Raw genomic sequence first — 25,210 nt, 5'->3', positions numbered from 1 at the left:
AATATGTATTTTTGGTTCTCAGTAGGGAAAATCTCAAAGTTTTGTCGTGGTCCAACATTAGGGTGTCAAAAAAATATTTATTAAAGTTAATACCCCCAAAACTTCTTCTTTTACGAGTTTTCACTTACCATGACAATGGAAATAGCTAATAGCATAAAAACATTATATTGAAGACATTATATTGAAAGGATAATACAATTACTTTAAATATTCCAAAAAATATATAAATTCAGCACCTAAAAACCGAGTTAAATGTTTGGTCATAACTGCCAAAACCGCAAATGGCCGCAAAATGTCTAAACAGTTTTGAAATCTACAGACCCTTGGCTTCAATTTGGTACTAGTGGCGATTCTTGCATATGCTTGGAAAGTAAATAAAACCTTAAGGAAATCCATATATCTATATTAAATATTTCCAACCCTTACAATTAAGAGGAATTCTGATAAGAAAAACGCACCATAGGAAATTTACTAAATCATTCCATTTAAGTTAAGTCGTGAATCCTTTGTCCTTTGTTTCAGAAATTCGCTTTTAATATAAACATTTTTTTCTCATTTTTAAATACATTTTTTCTTCAAAATTAGTCATGTTTGTAAGGCTCTTTATCCTTAAGCAATTTGTATCTTTAAATTCATAAAATGATGACATCAATTTTTTGATTTTTGTCGTTGGGCGCATCCACTGTGCACTGGGGCCTCGAAGTTTCCATAGTAATTTGTATGTAGCCAAAGGCAAAATTTCACCAAATTGCTCTACAGACCACATTTATTGTCCAATCGATGAACAAATTTTACCAGTTCATTTCTATGGCTAAACTAGTAATCCTACAAAAATTTTGGAAAATCGGGTCAGATTTTAATATTAGCTATATATGTATAATATACATTGTATATGGAAACTTTGAGGCCCTGGTGGCACGTGGTTAACATATTCCGATTGTACCCAAACTTTGGCAAACTGGACATTTAACAAAAATAAACACGCATAAAAATTCGACATCGATTTTTTTAAAACCACCCGAGTGTCGCACATTATACAATCCAACTTACATCTGAATAGGTTGTCTTTATTTTCGATACGGGCATGGCACAATTATTCGAGGTAAAGGCAAGGGCCTGCTGATTTGATTCTTCTGTAAACTATTCTCAAATTCCATACTACGTTTTGTATTCATATTTCCATTTTCGATGTACATCAGGGACTATTTCCAACGATTATCTCCAAATATAAAATGGTATCAATGACATGCAATTCAATTCAAAATATGTGTTTCAGCTAATTGATAAAAAAATAATGCGATATAAAATAATAATATACAGTTAGTCAACTTAACTAAACTAACTATACAAACAAAATTTTTACAAAATTTTAAATAGAACAACGTTTTATTGATATAAATGAAGAACATTAATAATATGTATGTATATGGGCAAAAATTTGTAAAATTAAGTTTTCTATTCTAAAAAAATCAAAAAACGATTTTAATTTAACTACGTCAATGATTTTTGGTACAAAGATTAAGAAAAAAATCGTCATTCCAAATGCGCACAAAATATATGACCGTTTTAATTTGAATGCATAGAAAAAATTGAAAAATCGCGACATGATACAATAAGCTGTTATATGTCATTACTAGACAGCGGAATTTTATGCAACCCCTATTTTTGGTCCGGTTCATGTCAAATTTTGGGACTGGGCATATTTTTGGCTTCTGATTAAATTGCAATCGAAACATATGACATATGCAAAATTGTGCAAAATGCATAAATTTTTGCATATGCAAAATTTATGCATTTTACATATTTTCTTATGCAACAAATATTTCAATAATAGGTACAAAAATGTTTATATGTAAAATTTTTATACCCTCCACCATAGTATGGAGGGTATATTAGGTTTGTTTTTCCGTTTGCAACGCATTGAAATAATCATTTGCGATCCTATAAAGTATAAATATTCTTGATCAGCGTAAAATTCTGAGTCGATCTGTGCATGTCCGTCCGTCTGTGGTAATCACTCTAGCATCCACAAAAATAGAGATAGGACGCTGAAATTTTGGGAAGATGCATCTTTTGTTTTCAGGCAGGTCAAGTTCGATGATGGGCTATATCAGGTATTTGGCCATTTTTAGTCACATTTTCAAACCGAATTAGGTATAATCTGACATGGTTGTTCTTTTTTAAATCGTCTCTTAGTTATCTATAATTTAAAGTTGAAAAATCTGCATATTGTTTGATTACGTAACCTTTTGTAGGTCACTTATTTGGTCCTGACCCAAATTATAGCCGTCAGACAGATTATAAACATCTTATTTGGATGTATTCCACAATTTAAATTGAACATATTTATTTCTGTTATTTAGTTTCAATTAAAATGTTTGTAGAAATGTACAAAAATCGTTGTCAAACCTTGCAGTTTAACAAAATTTTCGGCCAATATGCAATTGTCATCTTGTTTCCTGGGTTATATTAGGAGCCGTAATGATATACAAGCCATTCTGATTGTACCTAAAGTTCATGCAACTGTGTTGCAATCCAAAATTAATTGTATGTCAATATCTGTACTTAATCTTTTTGTATTAACATAAGAACACAAAGATTTTACATTGTACCATATAAATATTTCTCAAGAAAAATCTTTAAAAAAAAATATTGTTATTAAAATAACGGTATATGTATAAACGCCACAAGGTCAACAGTTATAGGTTAGAATAAACACCTAATACACTAAAAACATAAATTATAAACATCCCGGTTATGTACATTTTTAAGGGAAGTTTGAACATCTTTATATTTGTACCATATAATTATTTCTAGGGCTGTATTAAATGGATAATTTCACGCAAAAAGTAGAATTGTTGCAAAAATGTGCGGGTCACTAAAAGTTCATTGAAAAAGGAGAAGCTGTTTCAAACTTTTGTTTTTTAAATCAAAGAAGCACATGTTTATTAGGGCTTTAATTTTTTCAAATTTAACAAAATATCACACATATTAAAAAATATTGGTACTTGGTAGAGGTTACATATAGGGTGTCCAAAAAACCGGTTTTTTGAAACAAAACGGTTTTCGGTTAACCAAAATTTTCGCTTTTTTAAAAAACCGGTTTTCGGTTATTAAAATTTTCAAAAACCGGTTAACCGGTTTAAACCGGTTTTTAATAACTATAAAATTGCTTATTATATTTCATAAAAATTTGATTAAAAATTGGCGGAAAGGGGTAAATTAAGTATAACGGCTTTGTTATATAATTATCTCATCAAATCCATGATATCTGACCGCAATATTAAGATTGAAATTGTGCATTAAGAATAGTATAAACTGTTACTTATATAAAATTATGTACCAAAAGAACTAAATTTACAATTAACGTAATTAACGTAACGTAATTTCATATTATTGTGAAATGTCTGAATCAAACATAAATTTTATTATCATTACATTTTATGTATAACCTGGCGTTCGGTTAAAGATCGTATTAATTACAGTCAAACTTCCCTATAACGTAGATCATGGGGACCAAAATTAATATGTTATAAAGCAACTTCTTGATAAATAGATGATTTTTCTTTGAAAATTCATATTTTTGGTCTAATGAAGAATCTGTTGTAGGGATTTTTTTCTTTCGACTTTATGTTCAGGCTTTCCCTAATTAGGCCGATCAAATATTGGACTAAATATTAATTTTAAATTGTAATTACAACAATACTTTCTGAATATTATTTAATTTTTAGGACTCTGTGCGTCAAAAAGGAATACTCGTGCCCTCAGAGAGAGATTCTCTCCACTCACACCATTAAAGCTTCCTGAAGTATGCAACAAAAATAGCCTGCTGAAAGCTGTTTTAAGACCGTTTTACACAAAATACTTTTTGCTTTTAAACACATTTGGCATCTAGAAATTTACCGTATTTTATGTTAGTTGAGTTTATTGTACTTTCAAGAGTAATATTGTAATGAAATATTGAAAATATTACTGTTTTTAAAAAACCGGTTAACCGACACAAATAACCGGTTTTTTCGGTTAACCGAAAATGACGATTTTGATGAAAACCGGTTTCGGTTTTTAACGAAAAACCGGGTAACCGGTTAACCGGTTTCGGTTTTGGACACCCTAGTTACATATCATTGATATGAAGAAGTCTTTACGGGAAATAGTTTTTTCTGCATGATATATTTTTTCCTCAAAAAATATATCTCCCTATTATACATCGAAAATAGAAATAACAAGTGGGAAAAGCGTTAAGTTCGGTCGGGCCGAACTTTTTATACCCTCCACCACAAATTTCAGCCATTTCGGTGGATTACTGTGGCCACAACCTTCAAAATACAGAAAATCGGAACTTACCGTTCTATGGGGGCGATATGATGGCGCGGACCTATACCTACAAATTTCTGGGGGGAAGTTTTATACCCCCAACGAAGACTAAATACCAAATTTCAGCCATCTCGGTGTGATAATGAGGCCAAAACCTTCAAAATACCGAAAATCGGGAGATATCGTCCTATGGGGGCTACATCAAAACGTGGACCTATATAAACATTTTATGGTAGAAAGGTTTTTTAGCCTCTGGAAACACAAAATACAAAGTTGCAACCGATTCTGTTGTCAAATGGGGCTAATACATTCAAAATATATTAAAATGACGCGTACTTTATATGGGGCGTTATATGGGGGCTATACCAAAACGTGGACCTATATAAACCAACTTTGGTAGGAATGTTTTTGGCCTCTGGAGACACAAAGTACCAAATTACAACCAATTCGGTGGTAAAATGGGACAAATATCTTAAAAATTCCTTAAAACGACGACGCGTCATTTTGTATGGGGGCTATACGAAAGCGTGGACCTACATAGCCCGCTTTCAATACCAAAAGTCCTACGTAAAAATAATAGATTTTCCCAAAATTTCATTCACATACGTCAATCCGTTCGGACGCTAGAGTGATTTCCACAGACGGACGGACATGGCTATATCGATGTAGAATTGCACGCTGATCAAGAATATATATAGTTTGTGGGGTCTACAATGATTATTTCGAGTAGTTACAAACGTAGTGACAAACTTAATATACCCCCATCCTATGGTGGAGGGTATAAAAATATAAAATGTCGTATGGAATTTGACACTAACATTACAGCCCAGTTCAGTCAGCTCGGTATTGCTCTTACCTTATATTGTTCTACCATGGTCGGAATCAATGACAAAACTACTGAAAACGATAGGGAACCAGTTATTACACCATTCTGATAACTGAATTTCGCTAAAATTTTAGTGTCATCGTAAAGATAACTTTTCAGCCTACAAAATTATTTTTTGAATTGTTAAATAATCTCAATTTGATGGAGCACAATCCTCATTGCTATACAAAGGTTTAAGTTCATCGATGCACTCTTGTCCTGGTAATCCACGTCGAAAGTTGTGAAATGACACGTAGTGTTGCCTAGGCCAGACATTTATATGGTAACCTTCCTGCCCTTACTATGTTCCACGTCGCACTGTGGGCGAAATTCAAATCTAGCGGAGCAAAAGTCCGAAAACTGACCTTATGTTATATGGAAATAATTAATGGCGTCCTGTTCTAAACATCTTGCGGCACCCGAAAACAATAAACAAATTTGTATTTTATTGTAGTTGGCTGTTATAGCGGTACATACATTGGGAGTTTTTATTCGTGATTGCTAAATCGACTTTTTTGGTATTTGTTTTGATCGTCAAAAATTGTGGAAAAATTAAAGTAAAGAGTGCATAATTGAATTTTTTCCAACAGTTTGGATGTGCTGCTTTAAAAAGAAAGTGATTGCTTAATTATTTACTGTTGTAAATATTCAAAAAAATAATCTTTAATTATTAAGACCAAACTTTTCGACTTTAAGTATCTTATATAAAGTACAACTAACCGGGGATAACCGGGGATCACTTCCGAATATTGTTTTTCTTAAAATACATACTCCGAGGTAATTACTCCGAAAATTCCGACTGCTACTATTTGCAACTCTTCATTTTATCGCCATTTTATTTTGAAGTAAAAAAGTCGTTTAGTTTGGATATCATTACATAGAACCTATACCAAAACGTGAAGCTATGCCTCCACTTTTTTTGGGAGAAGTTGTTTTGGCCACTGGTTGCCCTAAATGCCAAAATACAGCTCAGTCGGTCAGAAAAATTTGTTAAAAACTTTAAAATAAGTAAAATCGGACAATACCTATATATGGAGGCTAAACCAAAACGTGGATCTATATCCCCAATTTTTGTGGAGAAGTTTTTTGACCTCAGGGAATCCGAAATGTCAAAATACAGTTGATTCGGCCAGAAAATTTAGCAAGGTTATTCAAAACGCCGAAAATCGGGCGGTACCGCTATATGGGATCTACACCAAAATGTGGGCCAATATAGACCATATTCCATAACATGGGGCCTACGGTCATAAAAAACATATGATCAAAATTTCAATAGTCTATCTAAACTAGTTTAAAAGTTATTAATTTTTCCCCGCTAGATTTGGATTTCACCCACAGTGCGTCGCTTGAAAACGAAGCCCCCTGGCCTCCCCCCCCCCCCCCCCTGGCTACGGGGATAGGCTGTATTTTTTTAATTTCCAATTATCACGCTAAATATTATCTAATCATAATCGTAAACTTTCGTATCGGTCGGGTTATTTTTGCAACCTACAGAGCAGCTGCAAAATCGGATAAAAATGGTAAAAATATATTGTATGTTCATTACCTATAACTAACTATCGCTGTATTCTGGTCTGAATCTGCCGTCCATATACTATTTCGTGATGATCGGTCCCTAATTGTTACCTGTACTTTGATTTAAATTTGTTGACATAACATAAGTCCAAACAAATTTTCAAGATTTCATAAAATTATTTGAAAACGAAAAATTATATCAGAATATGTCAGTAGCACTTCGAAAACTTCTCCAGACTACGGTATTCGAAGAAAACATTTCGTATATGATTGAATATTGCGAAAAGACTTGCTTTTGGGGTCGAAGACAGCAAAGTGCGAAAATGGGTTAAAATAAATATTTTTCGGTTTATACTGTTTTATAAGACAATTTTATGCATTAATTAGCGATATGCCATTTTTTATTTTTGTCATTACCGTAGTTAGAAAATACGCACGGTAATGACGACACGGCAATGATGGAAACGTGAGTATTCTTGGATTTAAATGTGCAAATCTTATTTTTTTTATAAAATTTAAAATAATTTAATACAGACTAAAACATGAACATACCTATACCATCAATTTGGAAATTATAATATAGTCCCAATTTACATTGGGCGAGTTTACTTGCGGCAATTGTCATTTTGAAGGAGAGAAGGGTGAGGCATATGGTAACCCTTTGCCTCTCAGCACCCTCTCTCACCTACAAACTGACAATTGCCGCAAGTAAACTCGCCTAATGTAAATTGGGACATAATTAACGGAAAAAATACTCAGCACAGGAATGACAAATTTTCGGGAACATGCACAAAAAACTCTAAACACTTCAACAGTTCTCATACAACTGACTATATTTTTCACTTCTGTCGATTATCTTTAAAACTAACGGAATTGTCGTTACTTTGACATATTACATATAAACAAAAAACCAGTTTAAAGCCTTTTTTCTTAAGGGCGAAACCTATAGCTCTGCGTGTTGCGTGTGCGTTCAAAAATACAAAAACAAAATACATGTATTTCAAATTGAAAACAACAACAAATACATGTATTTTGTTTTTGTATTTTTGAACGCACACGCAACACGCCGCAGAGCTATAGGTTTCGGCCTAATAAACACATTGGCGCACGGGAATGACGAAAAAAATTGGGACACGGCTAAAATCTGTCAAAAACATAATTTAAAAAATAAAATTATATTTATGAAGTCAAAATTGACATTGTTCATTCTTCTAGAATAACTCGGCGTGCTTCATTTATATAATATATTTTGATAAATTAATGAATATCAGTGTTTTTGAACACAACACGATTGGGGACACGGCACGGTAATGACGTTTGCACCTTGCGACCAATTTTTTGCATATAAATATGTAAAATTATTATAAAATTTTATTTCGATTTTCGGACCTCGTTAAAGGGAATTTTATTTACTTATTCCGTTTCTAAAAAATCATTTTTTTTTCAATATTTTTAACCCTAAATCAGTGTTTGAATTTGCTACTAGTTTTTCACAGCAGAGCACAAGGTCTATGCTGGTGCTGTGAAAGTGACACAGCATAGCACATAGCCACAGCATCAAAAATAAAAACGAGTGCTATTGCTATGCTGTGCTGTTTTCAAAAACAAAATCGAAAACTGTTGCTGTGCTATGCTGCGAACATAAACGTAGCATAGCACAAGGTCTATGCTGTGCTTCTGAAATCTTCACAGCACATAGCACAGCATAGTCATCAAAATCAAAAACGAATGCTATTGCTATGCTGTGCTGTTTTCAAAAACGAAAACTGTTGCTGTGCTATGCTACGAACATAAAAGTAGCACATGAAATCGAAAAACGATTGCTGTGCTCTGCTATGCTGTAAACATTTCTACATAGCATAGCATAATTAATGTTAACCCAGCAAACTCACTAACCCCCATTATTATAAAGGCTTCTTTGGTTATAGTTTGGATTTTTCGATCAGATTTTTTAGCGTTCCGGTTAAAATAATATTAAAAGGGATCATTCAATTTCAAGGAGAACTTTCTTGGCATTAACTTATAATGAGAAAATTATATTTTCAATGTCTTCAAATTCATTTATTTTGCGTTTTCAAATACATCCAATAGTAAAAGAGAACTTATAATAATGGCCCTATGAGTTGTTCAGTTTATTTATATGTTTATTGCTTACAAGGTGCCTACATGGTACTTTTTTCATCGATTGGATAATAATTGTGGTCTATAGAGTGATTTTGTGAAAATTCGCCTTTGGCCCTATAAAATGGGCACCAATTTTAATTTTAATATGTATTGGCGAATTTTCACAAAATCACTTTACAGATCACATTTATTGTCCAATCGATGAAAACAGTTTACAAGTTGATAAACAAGTAATCCCACAAACATTTTTGAAAATCGGGTCAGATTTTAATTTTGGCTATATAAAGGACCCATGGAAACTTTGAGGCCCCAGTGGCACGTGTTAACATACTCCGATTGAGCTCAAACTCTGACAATCTTAATTTTTAACAAAACTAAAAGTTGTAGGAGGGTGCCGCATAAAAAATCCGACATCGATTTTTAAAACCACTCTAGTACATATATTAAACCAGTAAGGAAAGGATCAAAGTCGGGAGGGGCCGACTATATAATACCCTACACCACTGTGAATATGTAAAATATATATGGGAGCTAAATCCAAATCAGAACAGATTTTGATATAATTTTTCACATTTATTTGTAGACCAAATTCCGTCACATAGTCCAAATTTCATCAAAATTGGGCATATATAGCGTGTTTCGTGCATCAAATACCTATATCGGTCGAAGATATATATGGGAACTATATCCAAATCTGAACCGATTTCGATATGATTTGCCACAGTTATTTCTAGACTAAATACCGTCGCACAATCCAAATTTAATTGAAATCGGACATATATAGCGTGTTTCGTGCACCAAATGCCTTAAATCGGGCGAAGATATATACGGGGGCTATATCCAAATCTGAACCGATTTTTACCAAAATTAATAGCTTTCGTCCTTTGGTCAAAAAAACTATCTTCCCCAATTTTCATGCGAATCGGACAATAAATGCGACCTGTACTTTGTTTACAAAAATACATGGACAGACGGTCAGACGGACATGCGTAAATCGACTCAGAAAGTGATTCTATGTATATCCCTAAAAGGAACTATGGGTCTATCTTGTTTCCTTTTGCATGTTACAAACTAATGCACAAAGACATAATACCCCTTACCACATGGTGGGGTAGTGTATAAAAAGGTACAAGTGGCAATAACATGCATTTAGAAATTCGCTTTATAAAGGAAAAGTGTCAACATTTCAAAAATAGTAGACTGTTGCAGGTTCTGGAACAGAGCAATAGTTGCGGTCAAAATAATAGTAGTGTGTTAAAAATAGCGAAATATGCAATTCGTCATGGTTTCACAGCTCAATAGCAAATTCTGTTATATTTCAAACTAGCAAGTGCCCGCTACTTCGTTAGCGGAGAATTCACACGAATATAAAGGAGGATAATAAATAAATAAATTAAAATGCAGAGTATAGTTTCACCCGTTCCTATTTACAAATTCTTTAACCAGTAAAGTACGACAGTTTAAGGTATTACCACATATTCTTTCGGTAATTACCGAAATTATAAGCATTTTAATTTTACCGACTCTTGTCGGTAACTCACAAAATTAGTTTGTGAATCGCACTACTGAACAGATTTCATTACACATTTGTTTTAAATAGTTGTTTGGTGGATAGAATATACGGAATCGGGAGAATATATGGGAACTATATTCAAATCTCAACCTATTATCGTCAAAAGCAATGGCTATAGTCCTTTAGTCAAAATTGCGACCATCATAAATTTTAACCCGGATAGGATAATAAATGCGACAAAAGTGCATTAACGGATGGACGGGCACGTATAAATGGACTCAGAATGTGATGCTATGTAGATCATCGAAAGGAACCATTGACCTATTTCGTTTCCTTTTGCATGTTACATACAAATGCACAAATTGATAATACCCCTTAAGCTACTTTGCTTCATCAAAAAAGTCATCCCAATGAGCAGTGGGAAAACAAATATGATCGGGAACTTTGTTTCGCAACTATTTCTTAAACTGGGAAAGAAAAGGCAGTTCAAAACATATTGCACGATTCATCAGTCTTCGAATCTAAACAAAACCAAATGATAAACTTGCTGATCTCTACAATTTTATCGTAGCTGATCGTTAACTGATATTTTTCCTCATAAACCACTGTTTTGTTTTGACACATTGTGTGCGCAATGTAAAAATAAAGTGGACTTCAATAAGAGCGCTGTTGAAAGATTTTGTGTGGGAAATATAACTTGTGCTTAAAAAAACTTCTTTATAGAGAAGTATTCGTTATAGGGAGGTTAAAATAGGTGAGCATGAACTGAAAAAACTGTGTTTTCAATATTTCTTCGTTATAGAGAAAAATTCGTTATTGGGAAGTTCGTTATAGAGAAGTTCGCGCCATACTTTTTGGGTCCCCTCGTAATAATACAACATAATGTTCGTCTCATTAGAAAATATAACGTCATCAAAGTACTTTAAAGGGCTTGAAATCTTCTCTGTAGAAAATTCGTTTCCCTATATTTTACGGGGAGAGCAGTGGGTTTTCCTATCCCTTCGTGATAACGCTTTTCTGACTTTTTCACGTAACGCACATATTCCAAAATCGTTTTCAATTACAAAACCAAAATTTGATTCTGGTTTGTGGTCTATTATTGATTTCCTAAATTATTTAGTGACGAAAAGTTATAGACTCTACATTTCTATATACCAAGAACGCCATAATAATTCTTAATTGCAAACAGAACAACTCAATTAAAAACACAATTTTTAAAACATCTTCTTCTAACAAAAACTGTATGGGGTTAGTTTTTGACGGAATCGACATCCTCAGATGTAAAAGAAAATCTTGCAATTTTTCTCAAAAATCTACTTCGAAAAATGTTGAGTATTTTCGTTTGAGTCTGTTGACAGCACGCAACATGAGTAATCCTTTGTCTATACACTTCATTTGTCTATGCCCTTACCATAACCTAACAGTTCTCCGAACTTTACAGTATGTATTGCATTTTTATTTTCCAGGGCTGTGAGAGGGTTGCGCCATATTTTTTGGGTTCCGTCGTAATAGTGCAACATAATTTTCATCTCGTCAGAAAATATAACGTCATCAAAGTACTTTAACGGGCTTGAAATCTTCTTAGTAGCAAATCTGATTCGTTCGTTTATATTTTGCGGGGAGAGAACTTTTTCCTAACCCTTCGTGATGAATACTTGTTATGTAATACTTTTCATGTAACACACATACTCCAAAATCGTTTTCAATTACAGAACCAATGTTTTGTCTCTGGTTTGGAACCTATTATTGATTTCATTAATTATTTAGCCATTTCTTCAAATTACAGATTTTGAAATTGAACATTTAATAGTTATGACTGTACATCTCCATATACGATAAACTTCTTAATTGCAAATAAATCGTGGTAATATGCACCATTTTATTGCACTTTCATTGATTTGCAAACATTTAGTTATTACCAAGAAGTCAAGTCCATACAGTTTTTAGTTGTTGTTATTTCTGGCCGATTGCTGAATTTATTCCCCTAATGTTGTCCTCAACAGCAACTCATTTGTTCAACAAACCCAATATTATTTATTGAAAGAATTTTTGTTTTAATTTTAAATTGAAAATCAAAATTTTTACAAATGCATCGTTTGTAATCATTTTTTCTAACTGGACTTTAAGGAATGAAAATCTTTTGTGCGACACCTGTTATGTGAAAACAAAATCAGGATCAGTTTCTATTATTTAGTGGTTTACGATAAAATAAGTGCGCCTAGAAGTAAACTACAAAATTTAAAATTATGTCAAGAAGTTATAGCATTGTTAATTTGACACACGTCTTGCAGAGGGCCAACTAAGTGAATAAGTACGTAATAATGAAAAATAAGGATTTTTGTTGTTGTTATTTTTTGTGGTTCCAGGACGAATTTTCTAAAACCCGGCCTTATCTCGCACATTTGCATCAACAGTGACCCACTGGTAAAATTTCAAGCTCCTCAAGAAATCTACATCCTCAGATAAATGTATACATGAAAATATTGCATTTTTTTAAATCGCCTTCGAAAAACGTTGAGTATTTCTGTTTGGGTCGGTTAACAGCATATAACATGATGCGGTGCTCTTGAACCAACATTAAATTAAAGGAGCTTACACCTGGGAATAAAAAAATCGCCTGAGCGCTTTTTAAATAAATCACGGTCAAAGTTCACATTTTTGGGGGTTTTTAGGTTTTCATGCCCTTTCAAAATGGAATAAAGAAATTGTAGTAGCATCGAAAATTCTCTACAAAGCTGTCCTTTATGATATTTTTGTAGGTGTTACCATTTTTAAGATATAGATGTTCAGATTAGGACAATTCACTGACTGTATCGTCTCCATATGAAACAATGTCATGACTGCAATTTCCCTACTTTAACTTATATATCGCAAAATTGATACAACCTAGGAAAAAATTCCGAAATTTTCACAGCTATAAGATTTTTTTAGTCCCATTTTGACAATACATGCCGTTTTCAAGCAAACTCGCGAAAACCTAGCAAAAAATCCTAAAACTGTGACCTGAACTTCTATATCTCAAAAATGGTAAAACCTAGGAACAAATCGAATGAGTAATCCTTTGTCTATACGATTCATTTGTTAACATCGATTTCGTTTTCAGAACAACTCAATTAAAAACACAATTTAAAAACATTTTTTTCTAACAAAAACTGTATGGGGGTTAGTTTTTGACGAAATCTACATACTCAGATGTAAAAGAAAATCTTGCAATTTTTCTCAAAAATCGACTTCGAAAAATGTTGAGTATTTTGGTTTGAGTCTGTTGACAGCACTCAACATGAGTAATCCTTTGTCTATACACTTCATTTGTCTATGCCCATACCATAACTTACAGTTCTCCGAACTTTACAGTATGTATTGCATTTTTATTTTCCAGGGCTGTGAGAGGGTTGCGCCATATTTTTTGGGTTCCGTCGTAATAGTGCAACATAATTTTCATCTCATCAGAAAATATAACGTCATCAAAGTACTTTAACGGGCTTGAAATCTTCTTAGTAGCAAATCTGATTCGTTCGTTTATATTTTGCGGGGAGAGAACTTTTTCCTAACCCTTCGTGATGAATACTTGTTATGTAATACTTTTCTGCCTTTTTCACGTAACACACATACTCCAAAATCGTTTTCAATTACAGAACCAATCTTTTGTCTCTGGTTTGGGGACTATTATTGATTTCATTTCTTCAAATTCTGTAATTTGAAGAAATTGCTAAATAATTAATGAAATCAATAATAGTCCCCAAACCAGAGACAATTGAATAGTTATGACTGTACATCTCCATATACGATAAAATTCTTAATTGCAAACAAATCGTTGTAATATGCACAATTTTATTGCACTTTCATTGATTTGCAAACATTTAGTTATTACCAAAAAGTCAGGTCCATACAGTTTTTAGTAGTTGTTATTTCTGGCCGATTTCTGAATTTATTCCCCTAATGTTGTCTTCAACATCAACTCATTTGTTCAACAAACCCAACATTATTTATTGAAAGAATTTTTGTTTTAATTTTAAATTGAAAATCAAAATTTTTACAAATGCATCGTTTGTAATCATTTTTTCTAACTGGATTTTAACGAATGAAAATCTTTTGTGCGACACCTGTTATGTGAAAACAAAATCAGGATCGGTTTGTATTTTTTGCGTAATTGTCTTTCTATTATTTAGTGGTTTACGATAAAATAAGTGCGCCTAGAAGTAAACTACAAAATTTGAAATTATGTGTGATCTCTTACGATATCAAGAAGTTATAGCATTGTTAATTTGACACATGTCTTGCAGAGGGCCAACTAAGTAAATAAGTACGTAATAGTAATAAAAAATAAGGATTTTTGTTGTTGTTATTTTTTGTGGATCCAAGACGAATTTTCTAAAACCCGGCCTTATCTCGCACATTTGCATCAACAGTGACCCACTGGTAAAATTTCAAGCTCCTAGCTTTAGCCGTTTTGGCTGGGCGTTGATGATGAGTCAGTCAGTCAGTCAATCACTTATCACCAAGCTCATTTATATATATAGATACATACTTCTTTGCCATCAAACATTTTCTGGGTTATGTTTGATGCTATGCTGTTGGTTTTGTTCATAGCGCAGTACAGCAATAGTTTTCGTTTTTGTTTTCTTGACTGCGGCTGTTTACTATGCTGTTAAAATGTCTGCAGCACAGCATATCAATAGCATTCGTTTTTGATTTTGATGACTATGCTATGCTATGTGCTTCGCAGATTTCAGAAGCACAGCATATGCCATGTGCTATGCTACTTTTATGTTCGCAGCATAGCACAGTAACAGTTTTCGATTTTGTTTTTGAAAACAGCACAGCATAGCAATAGCATGTTTTTAGTGATTTCAGTGCTGTGCTGGTAGCAAATTCAAACACTGCCCTAAATGCCTAGGGACACAGAAACCAGTCTTTTCGCAATATTCACACACACACTCATATATATATATATATATATATATATATATATATATATATATATATATATATATATATATATATATATATATCAGGAAAAATGCCTAAAATTGTCTTTTCCATTTGAAAAAAATCAAAAAAAATTTTTGATACTACATCAATGATTTTTGGTACATAGACTAAGAAAAAAATCAGCATTCCAAATCTGTTTTCGTTACTAACTTTGATCGTTGCGCGCAAAAGATATGACCGTTTTAATTATGATAATAAGAAAAAATTCTAAAAAAATCACGGGGTTAGTTTTTGACGGAATCGACATCCTCAGATGTAAAAGAAAATCTTGCAATTTTTCTCAAAAATCTACTTCGAAAAATGTTGAGTATTTTCGTTTGAGTCTGTTGACAGCACGCAACATGAGTAATCCTTTGTCTATACACTTCATTTGTCTATGCCCTTACCATAACCTAACAGTTCTCCGAACTTTACAGTATGTATTGCATTTTTATTTTCCAGGGCTGTGAGAGGGTTGCGCCATATTTTTTGGGTTCCGTCGTAATAGTGCAACATAATTTTCATCTCGTCAGAAAATATAACGTCATCAAAGTACTTTAACGGGCTTGAAATCTTCTTAGTAGCAAATCTGATTCGTTCGTTTATATTTTGCGGGGAGAGAACTTTTTCCTAACCCTTCGTGATGAATACTTGTTATGTAATACTTTTCATGTAACACACATACTCCAAAATCGTTTTCAATTACAGAACCAATGTTTTGTCTCTGGTTTGGAACCTATTATTGATTTCATTAATTATTTAGCCATTTCTTCAAATTACAGATTTTGAAATTGAACATTTAATAGTTATGACTGTACATCTCCATATACGATAAACTTCTTAATTGCAAATAAATCGTGGTAATATGCACCATTTTATTGCACTTTCATTGATTTGCAAACATTTAGTTATTACCAAGAAGTCAAGTCCATACAGTTTTTAGTTGTTGTTATTTCTGGCCGATTGCTGAATTTATTCCCCTAACAGCAACTCATTTGTTCAACAAACCCAATATTATTTATTGAAAGAATTTTTGTTTTAATTTTAAATTGAAAATCAAAATTTTTACAAATGCATCGTTTGTAATCATTTTTTCTAACTGGACTTTAAGGAATGAAAATCTTTTGTGCGACACCTGTTATGTGAAAACAAAATCAGGATCAGTTTCTATTATTTAGTGGTTTACGATAAAATAAGTGCGCCTAGAAGTAAACTACAAAATTTAAAATTATGTCAAGAAGTTATAGCATTGTTAATTTGACACACGTCTTGCAGAGGGCCAACTAAGTGAATAAGTACGTAATAATGAAAAATAAGGATTTTTGTTGTTGTTATTTTTTGTGGTTCCAGGACGAATTTTCTAAAACCCGGCCTTATCTCGCACATTTGCATCAACAGTGACCCACTGGTAAAATTTCAAGCTCCTCAAGAAATCTACATCCTCAGATAAATGTATACATGAAAATATTGCATTTTTTTAAATCGCCTTCGAAAAACGTTGAGTATTTCTGTTTGGGTCGGTTAACAGCATATAACATGATGCGGTGCTCTTGAACCAACATTAAATTAAAGGAGCTTACACCTGGGAATAAAAAAATCGCCTGAGCGCTTTTTAAATAAATCACGGTCAAAGTTCACATTTTTGGGGGTTTTTAGGTTTTCATGCCCTTTCAAAATGGAATAAAGAAATTGTAGTAGCATCGAAAATTCTCTACAAAGCTGTCCTTTATGATATTTTTGTAGGTGTTACCATTTTTAAGATATAGATGTTCAGATTAGGACAATTCACTGACTGTATCGTCTCCATATGAAACAATGTCATGACTGCAATTTCCCTACTTTAACTTATATATCGCAAAATTGATACAACCTAGGAAAAAATTCCGAAATTTTCACAGCTATAAGATTTTTTTAGTCCCATTTTGACAATACATGCCGTTTTCAAGCAAACTCGCGAAAACCTAGCAAAAAATCCTAAAACTGTGACCTGAACTTCTATATCTCAAAAATGGTAAAACCTAGGAACAAATCGAATGAGTAATCCTTTGTCTATACGATTCATTTGTTAACATCGATTTCGTTTTCAGAACAACTCAATTAAAAACACAATTTAAAAACATTTTTTTCTAACAAAAACTGTATGGGGGTTAGTTTTTGACGAAATCTACATACTCAGATGTAAAAGAAAATCTTGCAATTTTTCTCAAAAATCGACTTCGAAAAATGTTGAGTATTTTGGTTTGAGTCTGTTGACAGCACTCAACATGAGTAATCCTTTGTCTATACACTTCATTTGTCTATGCCCATACCATAACTTACAGTTCTCCGAACTTTACAGTATGTATTGCATTTTTATTTTCCAGGGCTGTGAGAGGGTTGCGCCATATTTTTTGGGTTCCGTCGTAATAGTGCAACATAATTTTCATCTCATCAGAAAATATAACGTCATCAAAGTACTTTAACGGGCTTGAAATCTTCTTAGTAGCAAATCTGATTCGTTCGTTTATATTTTGCGGGGAGAGAACTTTTTCCTAACCCTTCGTGATGAATACTTGTTATGTAATACTTTTCTGCCTTTTTCACGTAACACACATACTCCAAAATCGTTTTCAATTACAGAACCAATCTTTTGTCTCTGGTTTGGGGACTATTATTGATTTCATTTCTTCAAATTCTGTAATTTGAAGAAATTGCTAAATAATTAATGAAATCAATAATAGTCCCCAAACCAGAGACAATTGAATAGTTATGACTGTACATCTCCATATACGATAAAATTCTTAATTGCAAACAAATCGTTGTAATATGCACAATTTTATTGCACTTTCATTGATTTGCAAACATTTAGTTATTACCAAAAAGTCAGGTCCATACAGTTTTTAGTAGTAGTTATTTCTGGCCGATTTCTGAATTTATTCCCCTAATGTTGTCTTCAACATCAACTCATTTGTTCAACAAACCCAACATTATTTATTGAAAGAATTTTTGTTTTAATTTTAAATTGAAAATCAAAATTTTTACAAATGCATCGTTTGTAATCATTTTTTCTAACTGGATTTTAACGAATGAAAATCTTTTGTGCGACACCTGTTATGTGAAACAAAATCAGGATCGGTTTGTATTTTTTGCGTAATTGTCTTTCTATTATTTAGTGGTTTACGATAAAATAAGTGCGCCTAGAAGTAAACTACAAAATTTGAAATTATGTGTGATCTCTTACGATATCAAGAAGTTATAGCATTGTTAATTTGACACATGTCTTGCAGAGGGCCAACTAAGTAAATAAGTACGTAATAGTAATAAAAAATAAGGATTTTTGTTGTTGTTATTTTTTGTGGATCCAAGACGAATTTTCTAAAACCAGGCCTTATCTCGCACATTTGCATCAACAGTGACCCACTGGTAAAATTTCAAGCTCCTAGCTTTAGCCGTTTTGGCTGGGCGTTGATGATGAGTCAGTCAGTCAGTCAATCACTTATCACCAAGCTCATTTATATATATAGATACATACTTCTTTGCCATCAAACATTTTCTGGGTTATGTTTGATGCTATGCTGTTGGTTTTGTTCATAGCGCAGTACAGCAATAGTTTTCGTTTTTGTTTTCTTGACTGCGGCTGTTTACTATGCTGTTAAAATGTCTGCAGCACAGCATATCAATAGCATTCGTTTTTGATTTTGATGACTATGCTATGCTATGTGCTTCGCAGATTTCAGAAGCACAGCATATGCCATGTGCTATGCTACTTTTATGTTCGCAGCATAGCACAGTAACAGTTTTCGATTTTGTTTTTGAAAACAGCACAGCATAGCAATAGCATGTTTTTAGTGATTTCAGTGCTGTGCTGGTAGCAAATTCAAACACTGCCCTAAATGCCTAGGGACACAGAAACCAGTCTTTTCGCAATATTCACACACACACTCATATATATATATATATATATATATATATATATATATATATATATCAGGAAAAATGCCTAAAATTGTCTTTTCCATTTGAAAAAAATCAAAAAAAATTTTTGATACTACATCAATGATTTTTGGTACATAGACTAAGAAAAAAATCAGCATTCCAAATCTGTTTTCGTTACTAACTTTGATCGTTGCGCGCAAAAGATATGACCGTTTTAATTATGATAATAAGAAAAAATTCTAAAAAAATCACGGCTTAATATAGTTAGCTATTATATCCTATTATCGTTAACTGAATTCGTACCCTTTGCGATGATGCAAAAAATAATCGCAAAGTCTCAATGGATTCGCGAACAATCAAATTTGTTAAAAAATTTCACGTATTTACAAACATATTTTTGAAAAAAATAGCGCTCATAGTTACGAAAAATATATAAAAAAATTATAACAGCATCCAGACATTTTGAGGAATAAAATGAAACCTAAGTTGTGGAAGTTGGAGCTATAGTATTCATGTTATTTGCAAAAATACGAAGAAAATATTACGAAAAAATTAAAATCATATTATTCTAATTTTATTTTTTTATGGTTTTATAGGAAAAGTTGGAGAAAAAATGTTTGAGTTCTTCGGCTTTTTCGTCAAAATTTCACGCAATAATGATGATATTCCGTTGTAGCAAATTTTTCGCTTATAGTTTTCTTATTGGATAATATTATTAGAACCTTATATTAAATCACAAGGAATTTCAATTGTGGCATAACGTTAAAATAATGTTATATTGAATATTACAACATTTGAGACGCATATAAACCGCGTAATTATGAAAATGACAAGATGCGCATCCGATTTTCCAACACAGCGAATCAATCCCTTTTATTTGATGTACAGTTTGTCAAATTCTATTTGGCGGCCACGATGTAGCATCTGCTGCATTTAAGGGTGCAAAATACAGTAAAATGGTCATAATTTCCGCGAAGTTCATTTACATTTTATGCGCATCCGATTTCAATAATCACCATTAAAAAATACATCCTTCTATACCGTTTCAATGCGATCCATCAAGAACCGTGGATGTAGCATCGCTCTTAATTTTTAGAAAAAATCTATTATATCTCTGGATCAGCGATAGTTTTGAAATATCTGTTTTCGCGCAGTTAAAACACGCGTATCGATCTATTTATTTAAGTAGAACTGACACATCCAAAACGCGTTTTAATATGCGATATTTTCAAAATAATTTTTTGCAAATTTTCGAAATTTGAGGGGTATCAGATCCGCCAATCTAGTGGGTGGAATTTTTCGCGTCGTGGCTTGTTAGATTCAGAACGTAAAAAAACTAAATTTACGCGGGTTTCCACGGAAATCCAATGACGTTTGTAAATTTTAAACCAAAAAAATAGGTTTTTGAGAAAAATTTACGCACAAAAATTTCGTGTTTAGGTGCAGATTACTGTGATCCTGTGAGGGCTACACCCTCATGTTATACATTAAAAAATGCGAAATCGCGAGTACTACAATCCAATAATAAGCTTTTAGGGAAAACCTGCTGCGCGTCGCGATTAGAGCAAAAATTCAAAAAACCCAATTTTTCAGGTTTCAAAATGTCAGCATCCGTTTGAGGTAGATACAGTGGATATATTAAAAAATCATACATTAGAAACTTCAACTCTGAAGGGTGCTCTTTAACTTCTCCTTTGAGCATTAAGCTCTACATTGTGTTGTAAAACCACTAATTGGAAAATAACATAATGAAACTCGTTTATTTCAACGATTTTTTCCGATTTTTTTACATTAGTACGACCACAGCTTCCGCTCAAATTATTATTTTAAGAAACCCCTCGGTGAATCGGGCTAAAACAGTTTATTTTGCCGAAATGCGGTCAAAAGTTATGGTATAGTAAAACTGATCGCGAGTTACAATACCCCATACCTCAGTTTCAACATAAGTTAATTTTCTACAAAAAGCTTGGTATATATATATATATATATATATATATATATATATATATATATATATATATATATATATATATATATATATTCACATTTCTCTTTTTTAATTTATAACGTCAGCAAACAATCGATTTTTTAAAACGAGCGATTTAACAAAATGCCTGCTGAGTGTCGGAAACCCGGTTCCTTAAAATTATGCAGCTGGTAACCCTATCGATTATTAAAGTCAGACTTATTGTTTATCGATTGTCTATGTTGTTGTAACTGCAGTCAATATTGTTTTGTTTTTGAGTTGTTCCTTTTGTTACTGCCAACATTTTAAATTTATTAATTTGTTTCGCGATATAAAAGGCTGCAAAGCAGCCATTTTTTGTCTTGTAATTTGTCGTCTTAAAGTTTTGTCGTCCCACAACAAGTGAGTCTTTGAAAATATCAATGTATTAAAATCCAAATTGATTTATGTATTTATTTTGTTTAATTTTACTTTATAGAGAATAAATTCTCAATCTACGAATAAATTTTCTCATTCTAAATTTAATACAATGACCGGAGTTTTTATTCTTTAACGACGACATCTTTATTCTTTGTTGGAGAACTTGAATCTTCGCTGGAACAAATGGAGTTTTGTGGAGATCAATTGGATTTGTGTTAATTGTTAGTGACGTCCTTGCGAGATTTGGCTATTTTCCAGATTTTTGTACAAATGGTGTACAATATTGAGAAACCAATTGAATATTTATGTTAATTGTTCGTGACGTCTATTTTCGGAATTATTGACTGCGGTTTCCGATTTCACGAATCAATGTGGAACATTTGAGGTTATATGACAATTGGTAAAGTAAACTATGTCCCAGACACCAAGGCAAAGTGAAAGGCCCAATAAAGGTAAAGCTCCAAAACGTTATGAAATGGAGGATGACGCCACAACAAACTCTCCCGCAACAACGTCCCGCCAAGAATTGTCGGCTGAAATGGCAGCAACAACTCCCACACAGGATACAGACCGCCAACAACCAGACATCCTGAAGGCACTGGCAAACATGCAGAAAGAAATGACGAAGCAAATAAATGCAGTCCAGAAGGTAATAAACACACAGAAAGAGCAGACAGCCGCAAGTATAAAGTCACTACAAAAGGAAATCAAAGCTGTGGCAGAAAAGGTTGATGGTAAAGGGCAATCAACAGCAGCAGTGTCCGGTGAAGTGGAGGGTGTACAGATTGATGCTGCAGCTAGTGCAGCCACGTCAAATAATGGTGAGTCTCTTATTAATAACTCTTTCCACAGCCAGGGTTCAGCATCACATAAAGCCAAAATATACCCACTGCCAAAATTTGGCGGACTGCCAGAGGAATGGTCCACATTCGTAGAAGACTTCCGACAAACAACAGCAGAATTCGCGTACACACCACTGCAGAACATTATAAGGATTCGCGAAGCTCTATATGGGGATGCAAGAGAAACAGTGGAATCACTTTTGTCAAGTTCAAAAAATGTTGAAATGATTATATCCACTCTTTCACAAACTTTCGGTCGTCCGGAGCAATTGATACGAAGCCAAATTGACAAAGTAAGTGCGATTTCATATGTTCCAGAGGTTAAGCTCGATTTGCTGGAAAAATTTTCAACAAAGGTGACCAACATGGTTCGGTTTCTGCAAACGGCGGATGGAAAGCACCACTTAAGTAATCCAACATTATTAAGCGAGCTTGTTTCTAAGCTTCCACAGTCAAAACAAATGCAATGGGCTGAAAAGTGCATTTCCCTGGATCGACCTGTTGACTTGGTAGACTTTTGCGAATGGCTTGATAATGTGAAACGTATTGCAAATATGGTATCAGACGGTTTGCCATCAGCACCTGCGCATCAAAACAAAAGGTCGCAAAATAAAAACAAATTTGCCTTTACTGCGAGTGTTGGACACAAATGTGTAATATGTTCTGGAAGCTGCCAAAGTATTACAAATTGTCACCAGTTTAAGAATCTTCCCATTGATGATCGTTGGAAAAAAGCCCGTGATTTACGTTTATGTTTTTCGTGCCTTAAAGGACAGCACCAAGTTGTAAAATGTTTTAATAAGCAACGTTGTGGTATCGACGGGTGTGATAAATCACATAATTACATTTTACACAAAACAGCTGATACTGGTAAACATAAACAGACAAACGTCACAGCATGTTCAGAAACTGAGAGTCCAAGAAGAAATTTTCATGCTGGAAGTAAAAGTAGTGAGATCTTGTTTCAAATGATTCCCATAAAGTTGTATGGCCCAAAAAAGTGTATCTCAACCTATGCATTTATTGACGACGGCGCAGATGCCACTATGCTAGAGTGGGAATTGGGAAAACAAATTGGATTGCAGGGAAGAAAAGGAAACTTGAGATTGCAATGGCTAAATGGGCACTGTTCGAGTCAGCAGTCAGAAACTGTTGAAGTGTCTATTAGTGGAACTCAAAATGAATGCGTGAAGTATAAAATTTCAAACATATTTTTGATAAAAAATTTGGAGTTGCCAACCCAATCGTTCGCGTTGAATGGATTAAAGTGTAGTAGTGATCTGTCGAAATTGCCAATTGAGAACTATTTCAATATTAAGCCACAGATGATACTAAGTTTGACACATGCCTTTTTAACTGTGCCTATTGATGTGCCAATGTGTCCAGATGACAATGGCCCTATAGCAGTGAAAACGAGATTGGGATGGGTAGTGTATGGCCCGTGTGGTACTGAAAGTGAGCATTTAACAAAAAGAGTGCTACATACAAGGAAGTCAAGTGCAGAGGATGTATCATTAGAAAGTATTATGAGACAATATTTTGATACGGAATCGTGTATGGTGAAGCTGGACGCGAAACCGGTTCTATCAAAGGATGATCAGAGAGCACTTGCAATTTTAAAGAATACCACTACTTTACGTGGAGGTCGTTTCCAATGTGGTCTTTTATGGAAAAGTGATAAGTATAAATTTCCGGATTCATATTCAATGGCACTAAAGAGACTACAACTTGTAGAGAGGAAATTCAAAACGAATAAAAAATTGGAAATGGGATACAGATCAAAAATGCGGCATTTATTGAATGAAGGATATGCAAGACGTCTCACTGCCGAGGAAGAGAAAATAATTTCTGATAAAACATTCTTCCTACCACATTTTGCTGTCGTAAATCCACGAAAAGATAGTTTGCGTTTAGTTTTTGATGCTGCGGCAAAAGTGCAGGGCGTTTCGTTAAACGATCACTTATTGCCAGGACCAGATCTCAATCAGTCACTTCTGAGTGTCATGTTCAAATTTCGAGAAAAGCCGATTGCAGTGTGTGGTGACATAAAAGAAATGTTTTTGCAGGTCGGAATCATAAAGGAAGATCAAGAGGCACAGAGATTCTTATACAGAGAGAGTGAAAGTCAACCAGTTAGTCAATACGTAATGACAAGAGCAATTTTTGGTGCGACATGCTCGCCGACTATTGCTCAATACGTCAAGAACACCAATGCAGAAATTTTTGTGGACAAGTACCCTAGAGCTGTTGAAGCGATTATCCGTAAACACTATGTAGACGATTACGTCGACTGTTTTTCTTCTGTCGAAGAAGCAATTAAAGTGGTTGAAGAAGTTATAACTATTCACTAGCAAGGCGGTTTTGAAATGCACAAAATAGTATCGAATTGTGAAAGCATTTACAAACATTTTGGCAACCCTGCTCGTCAAAACATGAATATTACATCTGGAAACCCTGAAAAGATATTGGGCATGCAGTGGTCACCGGCAACAGATGATTTTGTTTTTGATTGTCGATTCCAACGAGTACCAGATGATATTTTAGAAAACAAACGTATACCAACAAAAAGAGAAGTCCTTAGCCTTGTTATGTCGGTATTTGATCCTTTCGGACTTTTGGGTGATTTTACGATTTCTGGCAAAATATTTATGCAGTCCCTTTGGAAATCTGGTCTAGGGTGGGATGAGTTCATCCCAGAGGCATTATGTGATAGCTGGAAGTCTTGGTTGTGCGGATTAGTGAAGGTAAGAGACTTTAAAATACCG

At 33.6% G+C, this 25,210-nt stretch overlaps 2 protein-coding genes across 3 annotated transcripts in view; both read left to right on the top strand.

The window, feature by feature from the left end:
- Positions 1–25,210, top strand: part of qin (tudor domain-containing protein qin) — a 462,035-nt gene that overhangs the window by 349,144 nt on the left and 87,681 nt on the right. The window lies entirely within an intron of this gene.
- LOC141387486 (uncharacterized) lies at positions 21,346–25,013 on the top strand. The gene is made up of 3 exons (XM_073957332.1): positions 21,346–21,585; positions 21,662–21,827; positions 21,921–25,013. Exon 3 carries the CDS (start codon positions 22,016–22,018, stop codon positions 24,794–24,796), a length of 2,781 nt encoding a protein of 926 aa, XP_073813433.1. The 5' UTR covers positions 21,346–21,585; positions 21,662–21,827; positions 21,921–22,015; the 3' UTR covers positions 24,797–25,013.

This window comes from Musca autumnalis, unplaced genomic scaffold (genome assembly GCF_047663935.1).
Source record: "Musca autumnalis isolate F117 unplaced genomic scaffold, ASM4766393v1 scaffold_1, whole genome shotgun sequence".
NCBI classification, from domain to species: Eukaryota; Metazoa; Arthropoda; class Insecta; order Diptera; family Muscidae; genus Musca; species Musca autumnalis.
Note: the sequence above shows the minus strand (reverse complement) of the source record. Positions and strands in the feature narration are given on the sequence as shown.

What these genes read in the sequence shown, in the direction of transcription:
- LOC141387486 (XM_073957332.1), top strand. Translation starts at nt 22,016, where the DNA reads ATGTCCCAGACACCAAGGCAAAGTGAAAGGCCCAATAAAGGTAAAGCT.